This window comes from Trichoderma asperellum, chromosome 2 (genome assembly GCF_020647865.1).
Source record: "Trichoderma asperellum chromosome 2, complete sequence".
Taxonomy (NCBI): domain Eukaryota; kingdom Fungi; phylum Ascomycota; class Sordariomycetes; order Hypocreales; family Hypocreaceae; genus Trichoderma; species Trichoderma asperellum.
The window spans coordinates 5,934,823-5,950,383 of NC_089416.1; the positions used below are offsets into that span (position 1 = coordinate 5,934,823).

The following is a 15,561-nucleotide window of genomic DNA, read 5'->3' on the forward strand; positions in this document are numbered from 1 at the left end:
CTGAGACACAATGTCACTCGTCTATCCATTTGAATAGGGGATTGTCAACCTATCAAAGCTAAGCCCCTCAATTCATGTCAGCGGTTTTTCGACATGCGACTCCACCTAGTCTCTATAGAGGGGCTTCTCCTTGGGCTATGCAGAAGCTGAGCCACAGTTTCATCTGCAGCGATTCAGCTCTTTTTTCCTTTGTTTGCGTAAGACGGTTTGCGACGATAATCTGTGATTGGAGATTCATTTGTTTCGTCACTGCAGGGTAGCAGGCAGACTTTCACGGCTTAGGGGAAAGTGGTCTAGAACCTCTGCTTCCTCTTGGCTCGGATTCTTAGTGCCCCTGCGGTTATTCTCAAAGGCGTCAGCTGTTATTCTGCTATATCCCACAACAGAGAAGCATCATCTCATCTCATATTCTTGATCGTTGTTCACTTCAGACCACTAAAGCCACTCTCACTTTTTCCCTCAGCTTTAGTCTTGCTTTCACTTTCACTCACTCACTCACTCTTCCTTCTTCTACATCCACCATGGCTACTGCAGATGAGGCCGCCAACGCCTCGCTCCAATCTGGCGGCGGTTCTGTCCCAGCCAAACGGACAATCCAAGCTCTCAGCAGCACCTCGCTCGCCTATCTAAAGCGCCTTTTCGAGTCTCACGCCACCCCCGAAGGAAAGTGGACAAGTGATCAGGTCAGAGTCTTTTCGCAAAAAGTCCAGGGCAATGGCACAACGCCTGCAACTTCGGATGCGCTACTCAATGCCCCCGAACTCGATCTCAACGGCTTCCTTGCCTACATGACTTCTTCATTGAGCGACGCCATCTTGCCAATGAAGAATGAGGACTTTTCATGGCCGCTGGCCAGCTACTACATCAGCTCCAGTCACAATACGTATCTGACGGGCAACCAGCTGTCGAGTAATAGTACCACCGGCGCTTACACCAACGTGCTGCTGAGAGGGTGTCGCTGCGTCGAAATTGACGTCTGGGATGGCGATGAGAGCGACGCAGAGACTTCGTCATCAGACAGCGAGACGAGCGATGATGAAGCAGCGGCAAAAAAGGCAGAGCTCAAAAAGAAGAAGAAGGAGCACAAGGACAAGGCAAAGTCTAGCTGGGGGGACCAGCTGAAAAGCAAGATGGAGAAGATCAACATTAGCAAGAAAATCGACAAGATGGAAGAGAAGGCAACCGAGAAGGTGGCAGAGATAGAGGAGGCCGTGAAGAGAAAGTCAGATTCACCCTCCGCGGCAGAGCCGAGAGTCCTCCACGGACACACACTCACAAAGGACGTTCCTTTCCGGGATGTTTGTGTTGCTATTCGAGAGAGCGCATTCGTCGTCTCAGAAATGCCGCTGATTGTGAGCCTGGAAGTCCACTGCAGTCCCAAACAGCAGATCGTCATGGTGGACATCATGAAGGAGGTCTGGGATGGTCTCCTAGTGACCGACCCAGACTGTGATGTCGAGGCGCTGCCCAGCCCCCACGACCTGAGACGCAAGATTCTCATCAAGACCAAATACGTCCCAGCCGGTACGCCCCTTGATAAGGTCGACACCATACGGAGCGAACAGGTCCCAACGCCCAGCGGCGCACAGCCAAAGCCCGCCAAGACGATCCAAGAGCTCGCCCGCCTTGCAATCTACACCCAGGGAGTGACATTCAAGAATTGGACGCAACCAGAAGCTACGATGCCCACGCACATGTTCTCGATATCCGAGAAGAAGTTCATCGAGTACCATGAAAAGCAGTGGACAACTCTCTTCAATCACAACAAGCGATATTTCTTGAGGGCTTATCCATCAGGATTCCGAATTGGATCTTCCAACTTGAACCCGTCCATTTTCTGGGGCGGCGGTGCTCAGATTATCGCCTTGAATTGGCAAGAAACTGACCAAGGCATGATGCTGAACGAAGGCATGTTTGTAGGAACAAGCGGCTATGTCCTAAAACCAGAGGGTAAAAGCTTAACCACCCCATTTTACTCCAGCTTTACTTGCACGACTTCCACCTGCTAACCAACATAATCTCCTAGGATACCGCCCTTCGCTCACATCGAAGGAGGAAGATGCTTCCAAACCCATCACCATCACCCGCAAGCCCGTATCCCTCGCCTTCACCTTCCTTTCCGCCCAAAACATCCCCCTCCCACCAGGCGACAAGTCCGCCAAGGGCTTTAAGCCGTACATCAAAGTCGAACTCCACGTGGAAGGCTCCAAAAATAGTCACGCAGAGAGCGATGGCCACGTCCATGAGAGCGAGTACAAGGTCCGCACCAAGACGTACAAAGGCTGTGACGTTGACCTAGGCGCGGAGAAGCTTGAGTTCAAGGGCGTTCCTGGGGTGGTCGAAGAACTTACGTTTGTGAGATTTACGATACGAGATGATGAGATTGGCAGGGATGAACTAGCGGCGTGGGCGTGTGTGCGCCTCGATCGTCTTGGCCAGGGGTATAGATTTGTCCATTTGAGGAATACGAAGGGAGCTGCAACAGACGGAGCATTACTGGTCAAGATAGAAAGGCTTTCAACGTAGACGATAAGACAGTAGATAGTTTGTAGCCGCCTTCTTCATATAATTGTTCTTTGTTTGTCCCTTTTCGGTTTTCATTGCCCTTAAGAGCACAAATATCCAATGTCCTGCGTTTCACATTCATTCTGATGTGTGATTATCAAATCAAAACTATTACATCAACATCATTTGACTTAATCCATTACATGCAATCTCTACTGCCTAGTAGTTATCGCCGCCTTGGTTCCGGCCGCTTCCCATGTGCATCTTATCCTTCACCTTCTCAAACAGACCTTGGCCGCCGCCGCCTTGACGCGTGTTTCCAGAGGTGTCAGAGGAGCCGAAGCCCGAGGATTGTTGGTTTCCAGAGGAACCATACGAGTCGCCGCCTTGGCCATAGGTGTTCGATGAGCCATACGAGTCATCTTGGCGGCCACTGGAGCCGAAAGTAGAATCATCATTACGACGATTTCCGGAGCCATATGTGTCACTGCTTAATCCGGTGTTTCCAGATCCATACGTGTCATTGCCGGAGCCGTAGTTGCCACTGGAGCCGTAGGTGTCGTTGCCCGAGCCGAAGGATTGACCTTGGCCACTAGAACCGAATGAAGTATCATCGTTACGGCGATTGCCCGAGCCGTAAGTGTCTCCTCCGGATCCGAATTGGTCTCCTGTGGAGCCAAAGTTGTCAGTGTTGTCACGGCCAGACTACTGATTGTTAGTGAATGTACTATAGCGTAGGTGTTGTTGAGAATCGTTGATTCTTAACATATTCAACTTACGCCGTATTGCTGCTGCTGCTATAAACCAGGAATGTGAATTAGTCCTTGTCCCACTGACGAGGAAGAAGTATGAAGGTGGTAAACTCACGTTGTCGTCGCCACGCCAAGACATTTTGAAAAGGTAGTTTTATTAGAAAGAGATTAAAATATTTGATAGTAGTTGTAATGGTGAGATTATAGATTTTAGTTCTAAAAAATCGGTAGGCTGAAATCGAGACGACTCACAGTCCTTTATATACAAAGAGATGGGGGGGCGCTGCAACTGGGTAACTGACCAAGGAATTCGTCTCTTCATACTCACAACCATTCGGATGCTCAGAATGTCTGGGAAAGCTGCCATGGCGCACGCCACCGGGTATACGGAGAAGGTCCCACTGAGAATCCGATCAGTAACCACGACTCCATGAAGGGAAAAGTACATGGCAGTAACGCTGCAAGGTACATAAAATCAAGGCAGCTTGGTCATGGCTGAATTCGTCATGATTATCTCCAATTTTCTCCAAGCGCCCCGCCCCCGGGCCACGCCCGGCAGCCCCATACTAGAGGCCTCCCCTTGTCTTGTTGCGGGAGCTTCAATTAATAAAGCTTCGATTTTCGACGCACGTTGACGCTCCAAATATAGAAAAGGTTTGTTTCGTACACAAACGATATCATTTTTGCTGATTTCCCGTTTCTTCTGGACCCAATCAGCTTTTCTTTCGTGAGATAGACCTCGTAACAACCTGACCAACTGTAGCAGCTTAAGCTTCCCCTCCATCCTGCTCCCGTCATGTCCGCCGACATCCAGCAAGCTTTGGATGGCGATAAACGTGTGGCGCTCTTAGTTCCTGATCATGGCGATTGGAAGACGCCGTCGTCATCTGAGACAAAAGCTTCGCAAGAGTTAGCGGCGGGGTAATAAATGGATTAACCAGCTCCAATCCAGCGCCTCATTTGAATACACGTCGAAAGTGATCTTTTGATGAGCGCATCTCGCAAGCCGGGCTAGTCGCAGATCTGGAGACGCTAGTTGGCTATGACGGATGAGCCATCTCCATACCTAGCTGCATAGATATGATGCCAGGCTTTTTACCAGGAGTGGCCGCATGCAATGGCTCCAGAATTGGCTGGTGAGTTGTGAGTCGTTGCGCACCACGTTCATTAAGTAGTGGCTGCCATGAGTACATGGAAATAACTGGATTGGAATGCCAATTCGCACGCAATGAGGGGCTTGCAGTCTAAGTGATGTCTGTTGGCTGCATCCGTCCAATTGCTATCCGGTTCCTCGCCAGTCTTGACGCCCATATACCGCACCACGATGAGGCGAAGGAGGTGGGTGTTGATAGTAAAAGGGAGGGGTTTACTTCGCTTTCCGTAGGAGCTCAGTAAGATATGACGTGCCATGGCATCATTGAAAGAGCCGGCGCTTTCTAACCAAGACGGCAACCATCCTTTCTTGAGGCTCCTGTCCCAGAGTAGGCACCCGTCGGCTTGATTTGGAAGCGAAAGGATGCTGCATTGCATCACCACCTTTCCCCGTGCTTCTATTCTGTGTTGGTAGTCGTCTGGTTGTTTGAGAATTGCAGCCGACTGCAGGTTGTGATTGCCCATGTCGCCGTAATCGTACTGAGTGATTGATATTGCTCGGGCTATGTATAGAATTGCCAGGAGTTGAAGTACTTTGCTGAAAAATAAAGGGAACGTCTTGATGGTGCCCAGCTCAATGAAGCAAAATGCGAGTGCATCAAAAGACGTTGCTCAAGAAAGAACAAATAGGCTTAGAGTATGGTAGGAGATTGTCCACATATAAATCAATTGAATTGAATTTAAAAGAACATTGAAAAGACAGAGGTCGAGGGAAGTTTTGACGAACGTGCTTTCCTCATTACGTCCCTGCCGGTACTTAGTGCTTAGACGGGTTCGTTCGAGGAAGGCGCACGTCGGGATACCAACAAATGGGAAGAGATACCTGCAGTTTATTAAGTCTCGTGAAATGAGAAGAATGCGTTTCAAAGGATTAACTACCTAGTACCTAGTTTCAAGAATTGTAAAACTGTAATGAATAAATGACGGGTGTTAATATCTGCCTGAACTATGAAAGTCTACAATTGGGGGGGAGCGGCAATTTCGTAACAACACAGCGATTCCAAGATGTTCCCAAACAGGTGTTTCTTTGAATCAAATAATTCACGATCCGCAGGTGCAATATCCATCTTCCGCGCCTCTGCCATCATCCCCGTATTTGAGACTACAATACGGCCTCGATCCTAATGGACTTGAGCCGCAGTCAACCAAGTCTTTGCATACCTCGTAATCCCTCTCATCTCCCGTCCGGGAGCAATCGAAATAACGGCATTCGCATCTTCCCCGAGGATATTGCGAAGCCCCCGTGCTGCAGTACGGAAACTCAGGATACAGTGAAAAATGCTTTTCCGTGCAGTTCGACTGCATCGCGCAGTAATGGTGAGGACTCTCTTGGAAGAGACAATCCGCGACCCGGGGCTGGCACCCACAGGTGCCCAAGCCATCGGTGCTATTATGATGTCTCTCCTTTATACAGGCGTGGTCGTCGAATTCGCGGCACTGGCGATAGGCCAAGCACGTTGACCTTCGAAAACATGCCATGGCCAAGCATTTGCACTCCCCGCGCTCGCATGTCGGATATAGACCTTGCGACGCGTCGCAGTCCAGCGTTACTCGGCAATCCTCCGCCATATCCGAGGCACCATCGCATGTGTCTGTGAAATTGAACTTCATGGCGGATCCAGTCTGGCCTGAAGGGCGACTCTGTAAACAGGCACTCGCACTTACAGCTGAGATTGGTGTTGATGTTGATATTGGCTGAGCTTCCGATTCTGGCCAGGGTGATATCGGAAAACAAAAGATATTATTACAGCTGTGAGATGTTTTGGTGCTCTGTGTAAGCTTTGGTAGCTCTGACTGTTCTGGTGAGGTATCCCAGGCGGTGATAGTCGGCGATGAAGCTTCTTCAATAGCCATGCCGGCAGAGACAGAAACAGCGACGAAGGGGTTCATCATAGTACCCCAGCTGCTTCGCGGAGGCGCAGCAGCTATGTATTGTAAGGATATTGAGAGGTATAAGCCTCCCAGAGCGAGACACGCATTGTTGAAGAACATGTTATTATATTTTACTTGGTTAATATCCAAGTATATTAACTCTAAAAAGACTTCTAAAGGCCTTCGATCAAATCCATGCCAGCCGCCTGCGATCCTCCTGACATTAAATGATTTCCCCATTGCAGTATATCATCGCTAAACAAATGTGCCCACATAGCAAAAGTTCAAGACTGTTTGTTCTCAATCACATTTTCACCCACAAGTTCAAATATCAGTGATCAAGTTTAACAACTCTAAATTGTGATAATGAAACCCATTGCCTGTGTTTCCATCGTACCGTTACACGTCAGTGATCCCTTACAGCTTGCTGCTAATTTGATCATCAGACACAATTGCGCCGCTCATCATCGCCGCCTCGGGCGGTGTAGGCCTAGAGAGAAACAGCTCTCTTCCACCTTGATTCCCCCACCAGGCGACTCCGATGGCTGCTCTTTCTACATCCATTTCGCCATTGATGAGAATATCCCAGAATCGCTTCTTTACCGGTGCCCTCAGCTTGGGATCTTCAATCGTATTCAATGTTTGTGCCGTAATGGTAAGCCATTCTTCCACTAAAGGCAAGGGCAAGAATGGCAGAGTATCAATCAGAGCCATGGTCAGCGTGCTCTGCTCGGAGCAAGGTTCTGGAGGCTGCTGAGCCAAATCTTCTGGCGATGTAGCATCCAATGAGACGGCATCTGGAGTTTGGAGCAGAAGTGCTGTGCCCGCCGTAGGAATGGATGCGCGAAGCATTTCAAGGAGAGTTTCTGAGAGATGAGGTTCCACAGCGGCGATTGGAAAAGGCGGAGAGACGGTCTGCATGACGGTCTTATAGGCAACTCGGAACTGCCTGGGCGATATTTGTGAGGGAAATGATTCAAAGAGCTTGACAATGTAGAAGGGGGTGATGCTGATGGTGAGCGGGCCGTGTTGTGGGCAGGAGAGGACAGAAAGAATGGCGCTGTGAGAAGACTCAAAGAGTTCGACTATCGAGGGAGTCATGGGGCCCTCATGGGAGAGATATGAAGTTGCGGGCTTGATTATTAAAGCTTCGCAGGCGTCCGTGGACAGCACCAAAGGCAAGTGCTCAGCAAGATTCAAGTAAAACAGATCCAGAGTCCTCGAGAGACACGTAACCGGGACCGTCGAATTCTCAGTGGGTCGTATCTCTTTGAGCAACATCTCACACGCAGGCGGATTTCGAGAAAGGGTATCGATAGATGTTAGGTAGGTGAAGTTGTACACCTGGAAAGCACTGTTGTTGTTCCGGCTGGAAATAAAATAAAAGTTTCGAAGGATATGCAATGATTTGGTGGCAACTTCCGAGGCCGTCACGACGTTTAGCATGCGATGATCCAGCAGACTGCGAGAAACAATGGCCTGGAGGACAGCCACGGCGCCAAACAGCAACTTGCGCAGGACTTGCCACAGCACCGGCCACGTCTTCTGGTACGTCTCAAGGCTCAGCTTGTTGGCTTCGAATGCTGGATCGACGTCATTGAATCTATTCAGCTTCCAGGCATCCACAACCTGGCGTGAGAATAATAGCAGCGCATCCTGTGCCGCCAAAACAGCGACGGTATCTGTGGCATGCAGTGCTGCGTAGGCGGCAAGTTTTGAGAGGGGGCCTATGTTTCCCATTAGGGGCCGCTGATCCATTGCCTGTAACAGGCCGAACGAGGGCGTTTGTGAAGTCCAGGAGAGCGTTTGGCCGGGGGCCTCGGTAATGCTATCTCCAATTACCTGAAGGAACTGGCCCTCGCAAAAGCCTTCCGGGCCCGTCATGGCCCACACAGTAACTGGTAATAACTCGTTGCAGTTGATCTGCGACTTGTGGAATTCTGAGAGCAAGGGAAATGAGAAGTTTAGAGCTAGTGCAATGGATGAGCCAGCAAGCGGTCCATCCTGTCGATGGGTATCCAGAGCCATATTGGCAGCCGTCACAATCGCCTGTTCCAGCGTCCCTCTGAGGCTGCTGGATAACGCATGCCTGTCGTTGCCTTCCATGCCCATAAGGACGCCCGTCATAACCAGCAAATGTTGCCATCTCTTTGAATATTCATCCGCGCCCTTGACCACTGCTCGTGTCCACTCGTCACACCCCAAAGCGCCCCCTTCAAGAGGTTGGCCGTCGAGAGTTTTCTTTTCATTCTCTATCTCGAGGTCGTGCACGCGGATCGCTGCGGTGTTGTAGATGCTGATGATGCGGACTGCCGTACGTAACCCATCATGTCTCTCCCATATAGCGGGAGCCGTCAATAGCTGCGACGTGAGAACGCCGAGGTTAAGAGGGTTGGAGAGCTGTGAGAGAAGGTGAGCGGTCGTGCCGATGATCTGCTCCGTCTTTTTCGCATCGTGGAGGTCCTGGAAATGGTGCAGGACCGTATTGAGGAGCTGGTCAGCAGGCATGATGCTGCATTTGCTGCGCCGTGGCTACAATGCTAATGCGCTGTTCGAACTGGCGTCAGGGCTGTTGGTTGAAGGCGAGGCTGGCCGGCTGTCGACGCGATGGCATATTATTAGGCGGCTGATGACTGAGCGCAGGCCGTTGCCGAGGTTCTGGTACCTCTCAGGGACGTCACCGATGCCGTGCTGAGCTCCACTAAAATTGCCGTCTCTTAGCGACTTGCAGCTACCTAGCAAGGAGAGCCTCTCGCCTTTGTCTCAAACGAGGAATACCATCACTGGCAACTCTCCCAATGCGGGAGAAAAGGGAGGTCTCAAGAGGTAAAGACGCACTTCTGCCAAGCGCCAACCCAGATCTCGACTAACAACAACTACAGTGAGCAGTAAACCAACGCGACCGCGCAGATGGCTCGACGCCTGATCCCTCCGAGAAACTACACCACTCCTCATTTCCCGTCCCTCAACGTCAACACCCTCTTCGATTCCACGCCCGACAAAAGATTTACGCTCTACTACATCAGTGATGTGTGGCGCTTCACAGTAATATGGACTCTCATCACGTTTGCGCTGTTCCACCTCGGCGCCGTATTCATCGCCTTGTTCACGCACGGGTGGAAGAAGTCGTCGTGGAAGTATCTTTGGTTGACGCCGATTATCTACCTGGGAGTCGCCGGGCTTGAGGCTTTGCTCTCTGGGACTATTGTCGGAGTCATGTCAGTTATGAATGGAATATAAAAGGCGGAGATGTGTGCTGACTGTTGGAGCAGGCTTGGGGCCGTATACCAGGCGGGATACTATGAAATGAACACTTGGATTCCCTGCACATGGGGATTTATCAATGTTCTTACGTTGGTTATCTCTTCCTTTTCGATACAAGGAGGACTATGATGCGGCAGTTCGAAAATTTACAGAAAAACAATTGATCAAAGAGACTCGGATGAAATCGTATGCCTTGAAACATACGCCGAGAATCTACACCATATTCAACACGCAGCTTTGGATACATATGGCAACTATGCAGCTAAACACCGCGACCCTTGATTATTGCTAGTGATTACTGCTACCACAGCTAAGGTCCAGCAAGTTAGCCTCGAAATGTGCGTGTATACCAAGAAATGTAGAATTACGTCAGAGGTAAGATACTATACACACACATTGCCACTGCCAGACCAGTTGTGCTGACGATGATTTCTCTTTCGAATAGTGGGTATGGGTCAGCACACATCACAGCTGAGATTGAGCGCCACTGGCATAACCAGCTCCATGAGAAGCAGATGGTTTGTTCAAGTTGTGTTTGCAATTGTACATATCGGATACCGAAAGCCTTGGCCATGTGGCCCCAAGAAGATGACGGAGAAACTTCGCCAAGAGACATCACGAAACGAGGCAATGAATGTACCTCGGTGAACGGGGTTATGAAATCCATTGCTTGGAAGACTCCAAGATACTGTCAAAGGCAAAATGGGTGTTCTCTTTTGTCAAGTAAGACAATAGTGGACAGCCAATTTTAGACCCGCATGTAGCTGGGCACATACATAGACATATACCACAAAAGTCCCGTGCCAGGTATCAGGATAGTAGTAACCAAAAAGCCCAATTAGTGTCAATGAAAATGGTATAACTAAGTGCTATGCATTATTTTCTATCGCCTTAACTATACCTGGGAGACTGTATAAAGCAGAGAAAGAGATATGTGGACCGCTATCTGAAGAAATATGCTTCGCGTTTCCAGAACTCTGTTAAGTTCCCCAACGATGGACGATCGCTTGGATCGACTTATCAAATCCTTTGAAGACAAGCGTTGATAGTTTCCCTGCATCTTGAAACTGCAGCCGTTTGGAGTAGCCTCTGCCGCCCAATACCTCGAGTAGGTCAATCTCGGAGATGTCAATAATACGAGAAGAATGGCCCTGGGCAACCAAGTCGTTTGGCTGGATATCATGGAGGAGCGTGAGATATTGATCAAAGAGTGATTCTTGGTAAGCTCTCCAGACAATCTCCGGGGTCTCTCCAGGAATGATATCAACTACAATGATAGGGTCGACAATTGCGGGGTCCATGATGCAATGAGATCAAGCCGTGGCTATGGCAGACCATAAAGCGTTTCGCATTGAGCTGCGATTCTGGAAAGTGAATGCCCCATCTGGCATCTCGAGGCTTGTCCTTCTCCTATGATTAGTCTAAGCGGATGAGAGTCAATATAGATCGGTCGAGCAAACGACGAAGGAAAATTTAGTGGGGTAGGTTGCTGGCCAAAGGAGCTGTGGTTAAGCTAAGCAAAGGAGATTGTGCGGGGGCAAGCAGCTCCATGTTGGAATAAAAATGAAGAACATTTTAAACCGTCAAAGCGCGTCTCAAGTCTTGAACATTGGATGTCATTGTCTGTCGTATTGTGCTGCATCTTAGAGTGCCTAGGCAGGTCTGCTCTGGCCGCTAGTTAGCCCCAAAGCTCCGCCCCTAAGCCACCAACTCCAGCCAAATCCCCGACACTCCACTGCAAAGAGTTTCTACGGCCACAACTTGCGGAGCCATCGCCAGTACTTTGCATTGTTCACCAGAGGACAATCTGCAAAAGGCAGCAAACTTTATAGGCACGACCTTTCTCTCTCTCTTTTACTGTATCGTGTTTACTCTCGTTTTATATAACTGGGCAGAAAAGCCTTGCCCCTTTCCTACCCGAGCTGCGCCTCATAAGTCCGTTTGCGCGTCCCCACGTGTAGCTTTTTGAACACAAAACACCACAGCCCGATATTTGCCATTATCAAGCATCGAGGCAGAAAGTCAGCATCACGAAGGAGGTCATGATATAGGCACATATCTACTGGCTGCTCGGTCACATCAACTCCTACCTCGAATAGTACTCATTTTTACACACTCTCATCCATCATGGCAAACTCATTCAACCATCAGCCTGACCATCACGATGGCCTTCCCCCTTACCTGTCAGATCCTGCCCGCAACTCTCCACTGTTGCGCGAACCCGAGAATCCTCTTAAACCGTTCTATCCTGGACAGCCCAAGTCGCTCTCTGGGATCGCTATGCGCGCGTTCTGCCTGGGCATAGTCTTCTCAGCAAGCATCATCGGCACAGTATCCATCTTGATCTTCACCGAGAGCCCCATCTGGCGCATCCCCTTCTTTCTCTTGTCTCTATCTACTTTCCATTTCCTGGAGTTCTGGACCACGGCCGAGAAGAACACCGCGGTGGCCACTATCGATAGCTTCCTCCTCACGGCAAACTGGCCGTCTTACGCGATAGCCCACTCCGCCGCCTTCATAGAATGCCTCGTCGTGACCGTCTTTTTCCCCAACCGCCACTGGGCACCTTTCAATTCCGGCCACCTGCTTCTCTTCATTGGCCTTTTTCTAGTCGCTGTCGGCCAGGCTATTCGCTCCATAGCAATGTTACACGCGGGAGCTAGCTTCAACCATTATGTCCAAACAAAGAAGGCCCAAACGCATCTCCTCGTGACGACTGGAATCTATGGATGGCTGCGACATCCGGGCTATTTTGGCTTTTTTTACTGGGGGTTAGGAACGCAACTTGTGCTGGGTAATGCAATCTGCTTTGTGGCCTATGCGGCTGTGCTATACATGTTCTTTAAGGGCAGGATCGAGATGGAGGAAGAGAAGTTGGTGCAGTTCTTTGGCGATGACTATGTGGCTTATAGGAAGAGAGTCGGCACACTAATTCCATTTATAGCGTAGGGTTACAAACTGAAGATTGGCTAGGTTGTGGACAGCTGAACAACATAGGTATTCCATTTACTGATACTCATTGGCATAGTAAGCATTTACAGGGTGGCAAAATTAGCGATCATCATTATGTATGTAATCCTTATAATATTCACCCAAAGACGTATAATCGTCATATCTAGTAAAACCTCTTGTTTTCAAAAGGCCTCTCTCATTAAACTTCCGTACACATCGTCTATGTAGAATGAATCAGACAGCTATGCATATATTTGCAAAAATCGCATATTAGTGAAGTATCGGCTGAGGTATCTTGCTCACACTGCCATACTTGGCCTGCCAGGCGTAAAAATACATTAAAGCGGCAAATGGCTGTCCGAAGATTGTGAATGAGACCCAGAAGATGACGTTTCCCAGAATGCGGCCACCGTGGCCGAGTTTCATCTTCTCGAGAGGGGTGGTGATGGCAATAAGAGGAAGTTGAAGGAACATGCCAAAGAAAGCGACACCTGGCGCGGGAAAATAGTCATTGTCAGTTTTGGATTGATATATTCAGGCTGCTTGAGTCTTTCGGAGGATCGGGACATACCAATAATATTATGAGTTGGAACACCAACAGCAATCTCGTGAAGCACGGCGGAAACAAAGAAAACAGCAAAGCTGGCAGCGGCTGGGCTCCAACCTCGTCCAATCATGGGCATATAGACATGACGCTTGAAATACGTGTAGACAGGCTTATTCCATGTCCTCCAGTAAGCACCTAAGCTTTCACTATTCCACCAATCGTCGTAAAATGATCTATCGCCAAATCGCGTAATCTCTGCAAGGGCATTTAAGAAAGACTGGAAAAGAGCAAAGAATCCTGCTAGCCAAATTACTAGAGAGATTGTAGAGAGCTTCATTAGTCGTTCCAAGATGGAGAATAAATCGAGAGATGCAATTTTGTCCAAAGAGTTGCGCAAAACGGGGGTTGCATATTGAGCGCTGGCAACCCAAATGAACACGCCGAGGCAGAAGATCTCTCCGAGTCGCTTCGCCACAAAGACCCATCGAATCTTGTCGGTGCGCGGATAAACGGGCTGGTATACCAGAGTCGGAGCCCACCAGAAGTAAACCAAATTCTTCATTGTCACATTTTGCGGGTACGGGCATGCCTTGTATAAGTCAGGCACTTCTTCTCCCTCTACCGGATGCAAATAGGCATGGCGAAGATCTCGGTTAGTAAATGCGTATGAAGCCGTCTTGAGCCACACAACAATGGCGTGCATCTCTGTCAGCGTGCCAATCAATGGATGATAGACATAAAAGTAGACCACGACGGTGGTGATGGCGAGAGCAAGCGTGATGTTGATGCCATGGGCCAGAGCCGCGAGAACCCAAATGGAGTGAAACTTCTTTCGCTCTGCTTCTGACGGACCAGAGCTGTTCTCTTTCATTCGTTTTCTTGATCCCTCGGCCTGCTTGGCTGCAACAAGCTCAATGACGTATGCTGCAAAGAGATGGCAAGGAATGAGAAAGTAGAGTAGAAGACCAAGCAGTAGATCCTGCCGCCTATAGTCGTGGCATCTTATGCAGATCAAGACGCCGTACTACACCAAAGCCAGACGTCAATGTTGCGTCACCTCATAGCATCAATTTCGAGGTAATCCAACGCACCTTTTGAATGTTTTCAATCATTAATCTGAGATTGCCAACAACTAATGATGTGTTAGTGAGAGGCTCTCATAGAAAATTGTCCATTGAAAAGAGAGCTATACCCAACACAATGACCATGAGATTGCGAAATCCAAGAAAGCTGGGCGCCGCAGTAGAGTCGTGGCTCAAGCACGACGGCCTCGTCTGAGAATGAACCGCCGCGACATGGCGATATTTCTTTGGCAGCGTCTTGGACAGCCGCTCCTTGGTAGTTCCATTGGGAGGCTCCACTGAGGTTAGATCTGCTTTATCGTCTGTGGAGGCAATGCGGCGAGAGACAGAGCTAGTGGAGGCCTCGACGCTCGTCGTAGTTGCGGATTCTGTAGGAGACGCCATCCTCAGTCTCTGTCGCACACTCTGTACTGCACAGAGGATTTGCAGGTGTAAATCGAGATATGGTGAAAGAGATGGATTGGGGAACGGCGTGGAAGAGATGAGCTACCGATCGAGCTCCAACCGGGATGGAGGGGCTTAGACTAACATTGAGTTTGCCTTCGACTCGCCTTAATTCTAGTCACTAATTCGCTCCCGTACTCGTACTTGTATTTTAGCAGCGGCCCGCAAATTGCCTCATAAGCCTCGGAGGATATCCAACGTTATCGGCGTCGACCGAAATTAAGACGTGACAGAGTCAGGATCCCTATCTAATGCAAGGGTGACGAGAGAGATGCAGTCAGGCCCAAAGAAAATTCACCCTGTGCCAAAAGCCACATGGGGGGGAATCAGAGTGAGATTCGTATTGCCAAGTGCCATGCCATATAGCGAGGTACCTGTCTCTGCAATCTGTGCCTTGATCGCTCCATCGCCAAAAATGACCAGTGGTGGCATAGGCGGAAAATAGCGGGCATGGAGAGCTGGCTCCGAACTGGGTGGGGCGCAGGAGCTTGAACTGGCCTTTTGCCTTAATTTTAGCAGCAGATTGCAGTGCCGTGGGAGAAAAAAAAGAGAGAAAAGCATGTGAAAACTGCAGACTGCCAAGGGCTCAAAGGGCTGCATTGATATTATCAGCCTAGCCAAGCAAGTCTCACAAGCCATCATATGGAGCACCAAATTCACACGTTGTCACGATTCATTTTGCATGCACGAAGACGAAGCGCGGGTTTTATAAAAAGTTTATGCTCCAGCGGGAGAAGGGCCGGGCTCTACAGTAGCAGATTACCACGCAGCTGAAAACTGATAGGCCAAAAATGTGAGACTATGCATCGCAGGAAGCGTGTCTGTTTTCTTCCTCTCGTGGCATAAGCAGCAGATACCGCAGAAATTGCTTTTGGCATTACAGCTAGCCCAAAAAATCAGTTCTATGAAATACAGCACTAATAGAAAAATAAGTCGTTGTAGGCTCAATATTAGTCCATGCTCTGTGGCTCTCCACCGCAATACGTGTATT

At 49.3% G+C, this 15,561-nt stretch overlaps 7 protein-coding genes across 8 annotated transcripts; 3 read left to right on the forward strand and 4 right to left on the reverse strand.

Moving 5' to 3' along the window:
* The first annotated feature begins 163 nt into the window (after nucleotides 1-163).
* On the forward strand, nucleotides 164-2,581 carry TrAFT101_004263 (uncharacterized protein). The gene is made up of 2 exons (XM_024903080.2): nucleotides 164-1,950; nucleotides 2,027-2,581. The coding sequence occupies exons 1-2, from the start codon at nucleotides 522-524 to the stop codon at nucleotides 2,524-2,526; spliced, it is 1,929 nt and encodes a 642-aa protein (XP_024765949.1). The 5' UTR covers nucleotides 164-521; the 3' UTR covers nucleotides 2,527-2,581.
* A 143-nt stretch (nucleotides 2,582-2,724) lies between these two features.
* TrAFT101_004264 (uncharacterized protein) lies at nucleotides 2,725-3,396 on the reverse strand (the record flags this gene model as incomplete). Its single annotated transcript, XM_024902983.2, has 3 exons — nucleotides 2,725-3,210; nucleotides 3,285-3,302; nucleotides 3,373-3,396. The coding sequence occupies 3 exons, from the start codon at nucleotides 3,394-3,396 to the stop codon at nucleotides 2,725-2,727; spliced, it is 528 nt and encodes a 175-aa protein (XP_024765948.1).
* A 2,993-nt stretch (nucleotides 3,397-6,389) lies between these two features.
* Nucleotides 6,390-8,878, reverse strand: TrAFT101_004265 (uncharacterized protein). Its single transcript, XM_024907236.2, has one exon. It carries the CDS (start codon nucleotides 8,787-8,789, stop codon nucleotides 6,699-6,701), a length of 2,091 nt encoding a protein of 696 aa, XP_024765946.1. The 5' UTR covers nucleotides 8,790-8,878; the 3' UTR covers nucleotides 6,390-6,698.
* A 313-nt stretch (nucleotides 8,879-9,191) lies between these two features.
* Nucleotides 9,192-9,674, forward strand: TrAFT101_004266 (uncharacterized protein; the record flags this gene model as incomplete). Its single annotated transcript, XM_024909233.1, has 2 exons — nucleotides 9,192-9,499; nucleotides 9,554-9,674. The coding sequence occupies 2 exons, from the start codon at nucleotides 9,192-9,194 to the stop codon at nucleotides 9,672-9,674; spliced, it is 429 nt and encodes a 142-aa protein (XP_024765945.1).
* A 758-nt stretch (nucleotides 9,675-10,432) lies between these two features.
* On the reverse strand, nucleotides 10,433-11,055 carry TrAFT101_004267 (uncharacterized protein). Its single transcript, XM_024910862.2, has one exon. It carries the CDS (start codon nucleotides 10,844-10,846, stop codon nucleotides 10,526-10,528), a length of 321 nt encoding a protein of 106 aa, XP_024765944.2. The 5' UTR covers nucleotides 10,847-11,055; the 3' UTR covers nucleotides 10,433-10,525.
* A 279-nt stretch (nucleotides 11,056-11,334) lies between these two features.
* TrAFT101_004268 (uncharacterized protein) lies at nucleotides 11,335-12,729 on the forward strand. The gene has a single exon (XM_024898770.2). The coding sequence runs from the start codon at nucleotides 11,673-11,675 to the stop codon at nucleotides 12,492-12,494; it is 822 nt and encodes a 273-aa protein (XP_024765943.1). The 5' UTR covers nucleotides 11,335-11,672; the 3' UTR covers nucleotides 12,495-12,729.
* On the reverse strand, nucleotides 12,590-15,092 carry TrAFT101_004269 (uncharacterized protein). Of its 2 annotated transcripts, XM_066127111.1 has the most exons (5): nucleotides 14,656-15,092; nucleotides 14,237-14,494; nucleotides 14,136-14,176; nucleotides 13,069-14,068; nucleotides 12,590-12,988 (listed from the first exon to the last, which is right to left on the reverse strand). In XM_066127111.1, exons 2-5 carry the CDS (start codon nucleotides 14,250-14,252, stop codon nucleotides 12,768-12,770), a joined length of 1,278 nt encoding a protein of 425 aa, XP_065983220.1. In that variant the 5' UTR covers nucleotides 14,253-14,494; nucleotides 14,656-15,092; the 3' UTR covers nucleotides 12,590-12,767. The 2 variants fall into 2 exon arrangements, with proteins under 2 accessions (XP_065983220.1, XP_024765942.1); XM_024910459.2 differs by having other exon boundaries at nucleotides 14,237-15,092.
* Between the last annotated feature and the right edge of the window lie 469 nt (nucleotides 15,093-15,561).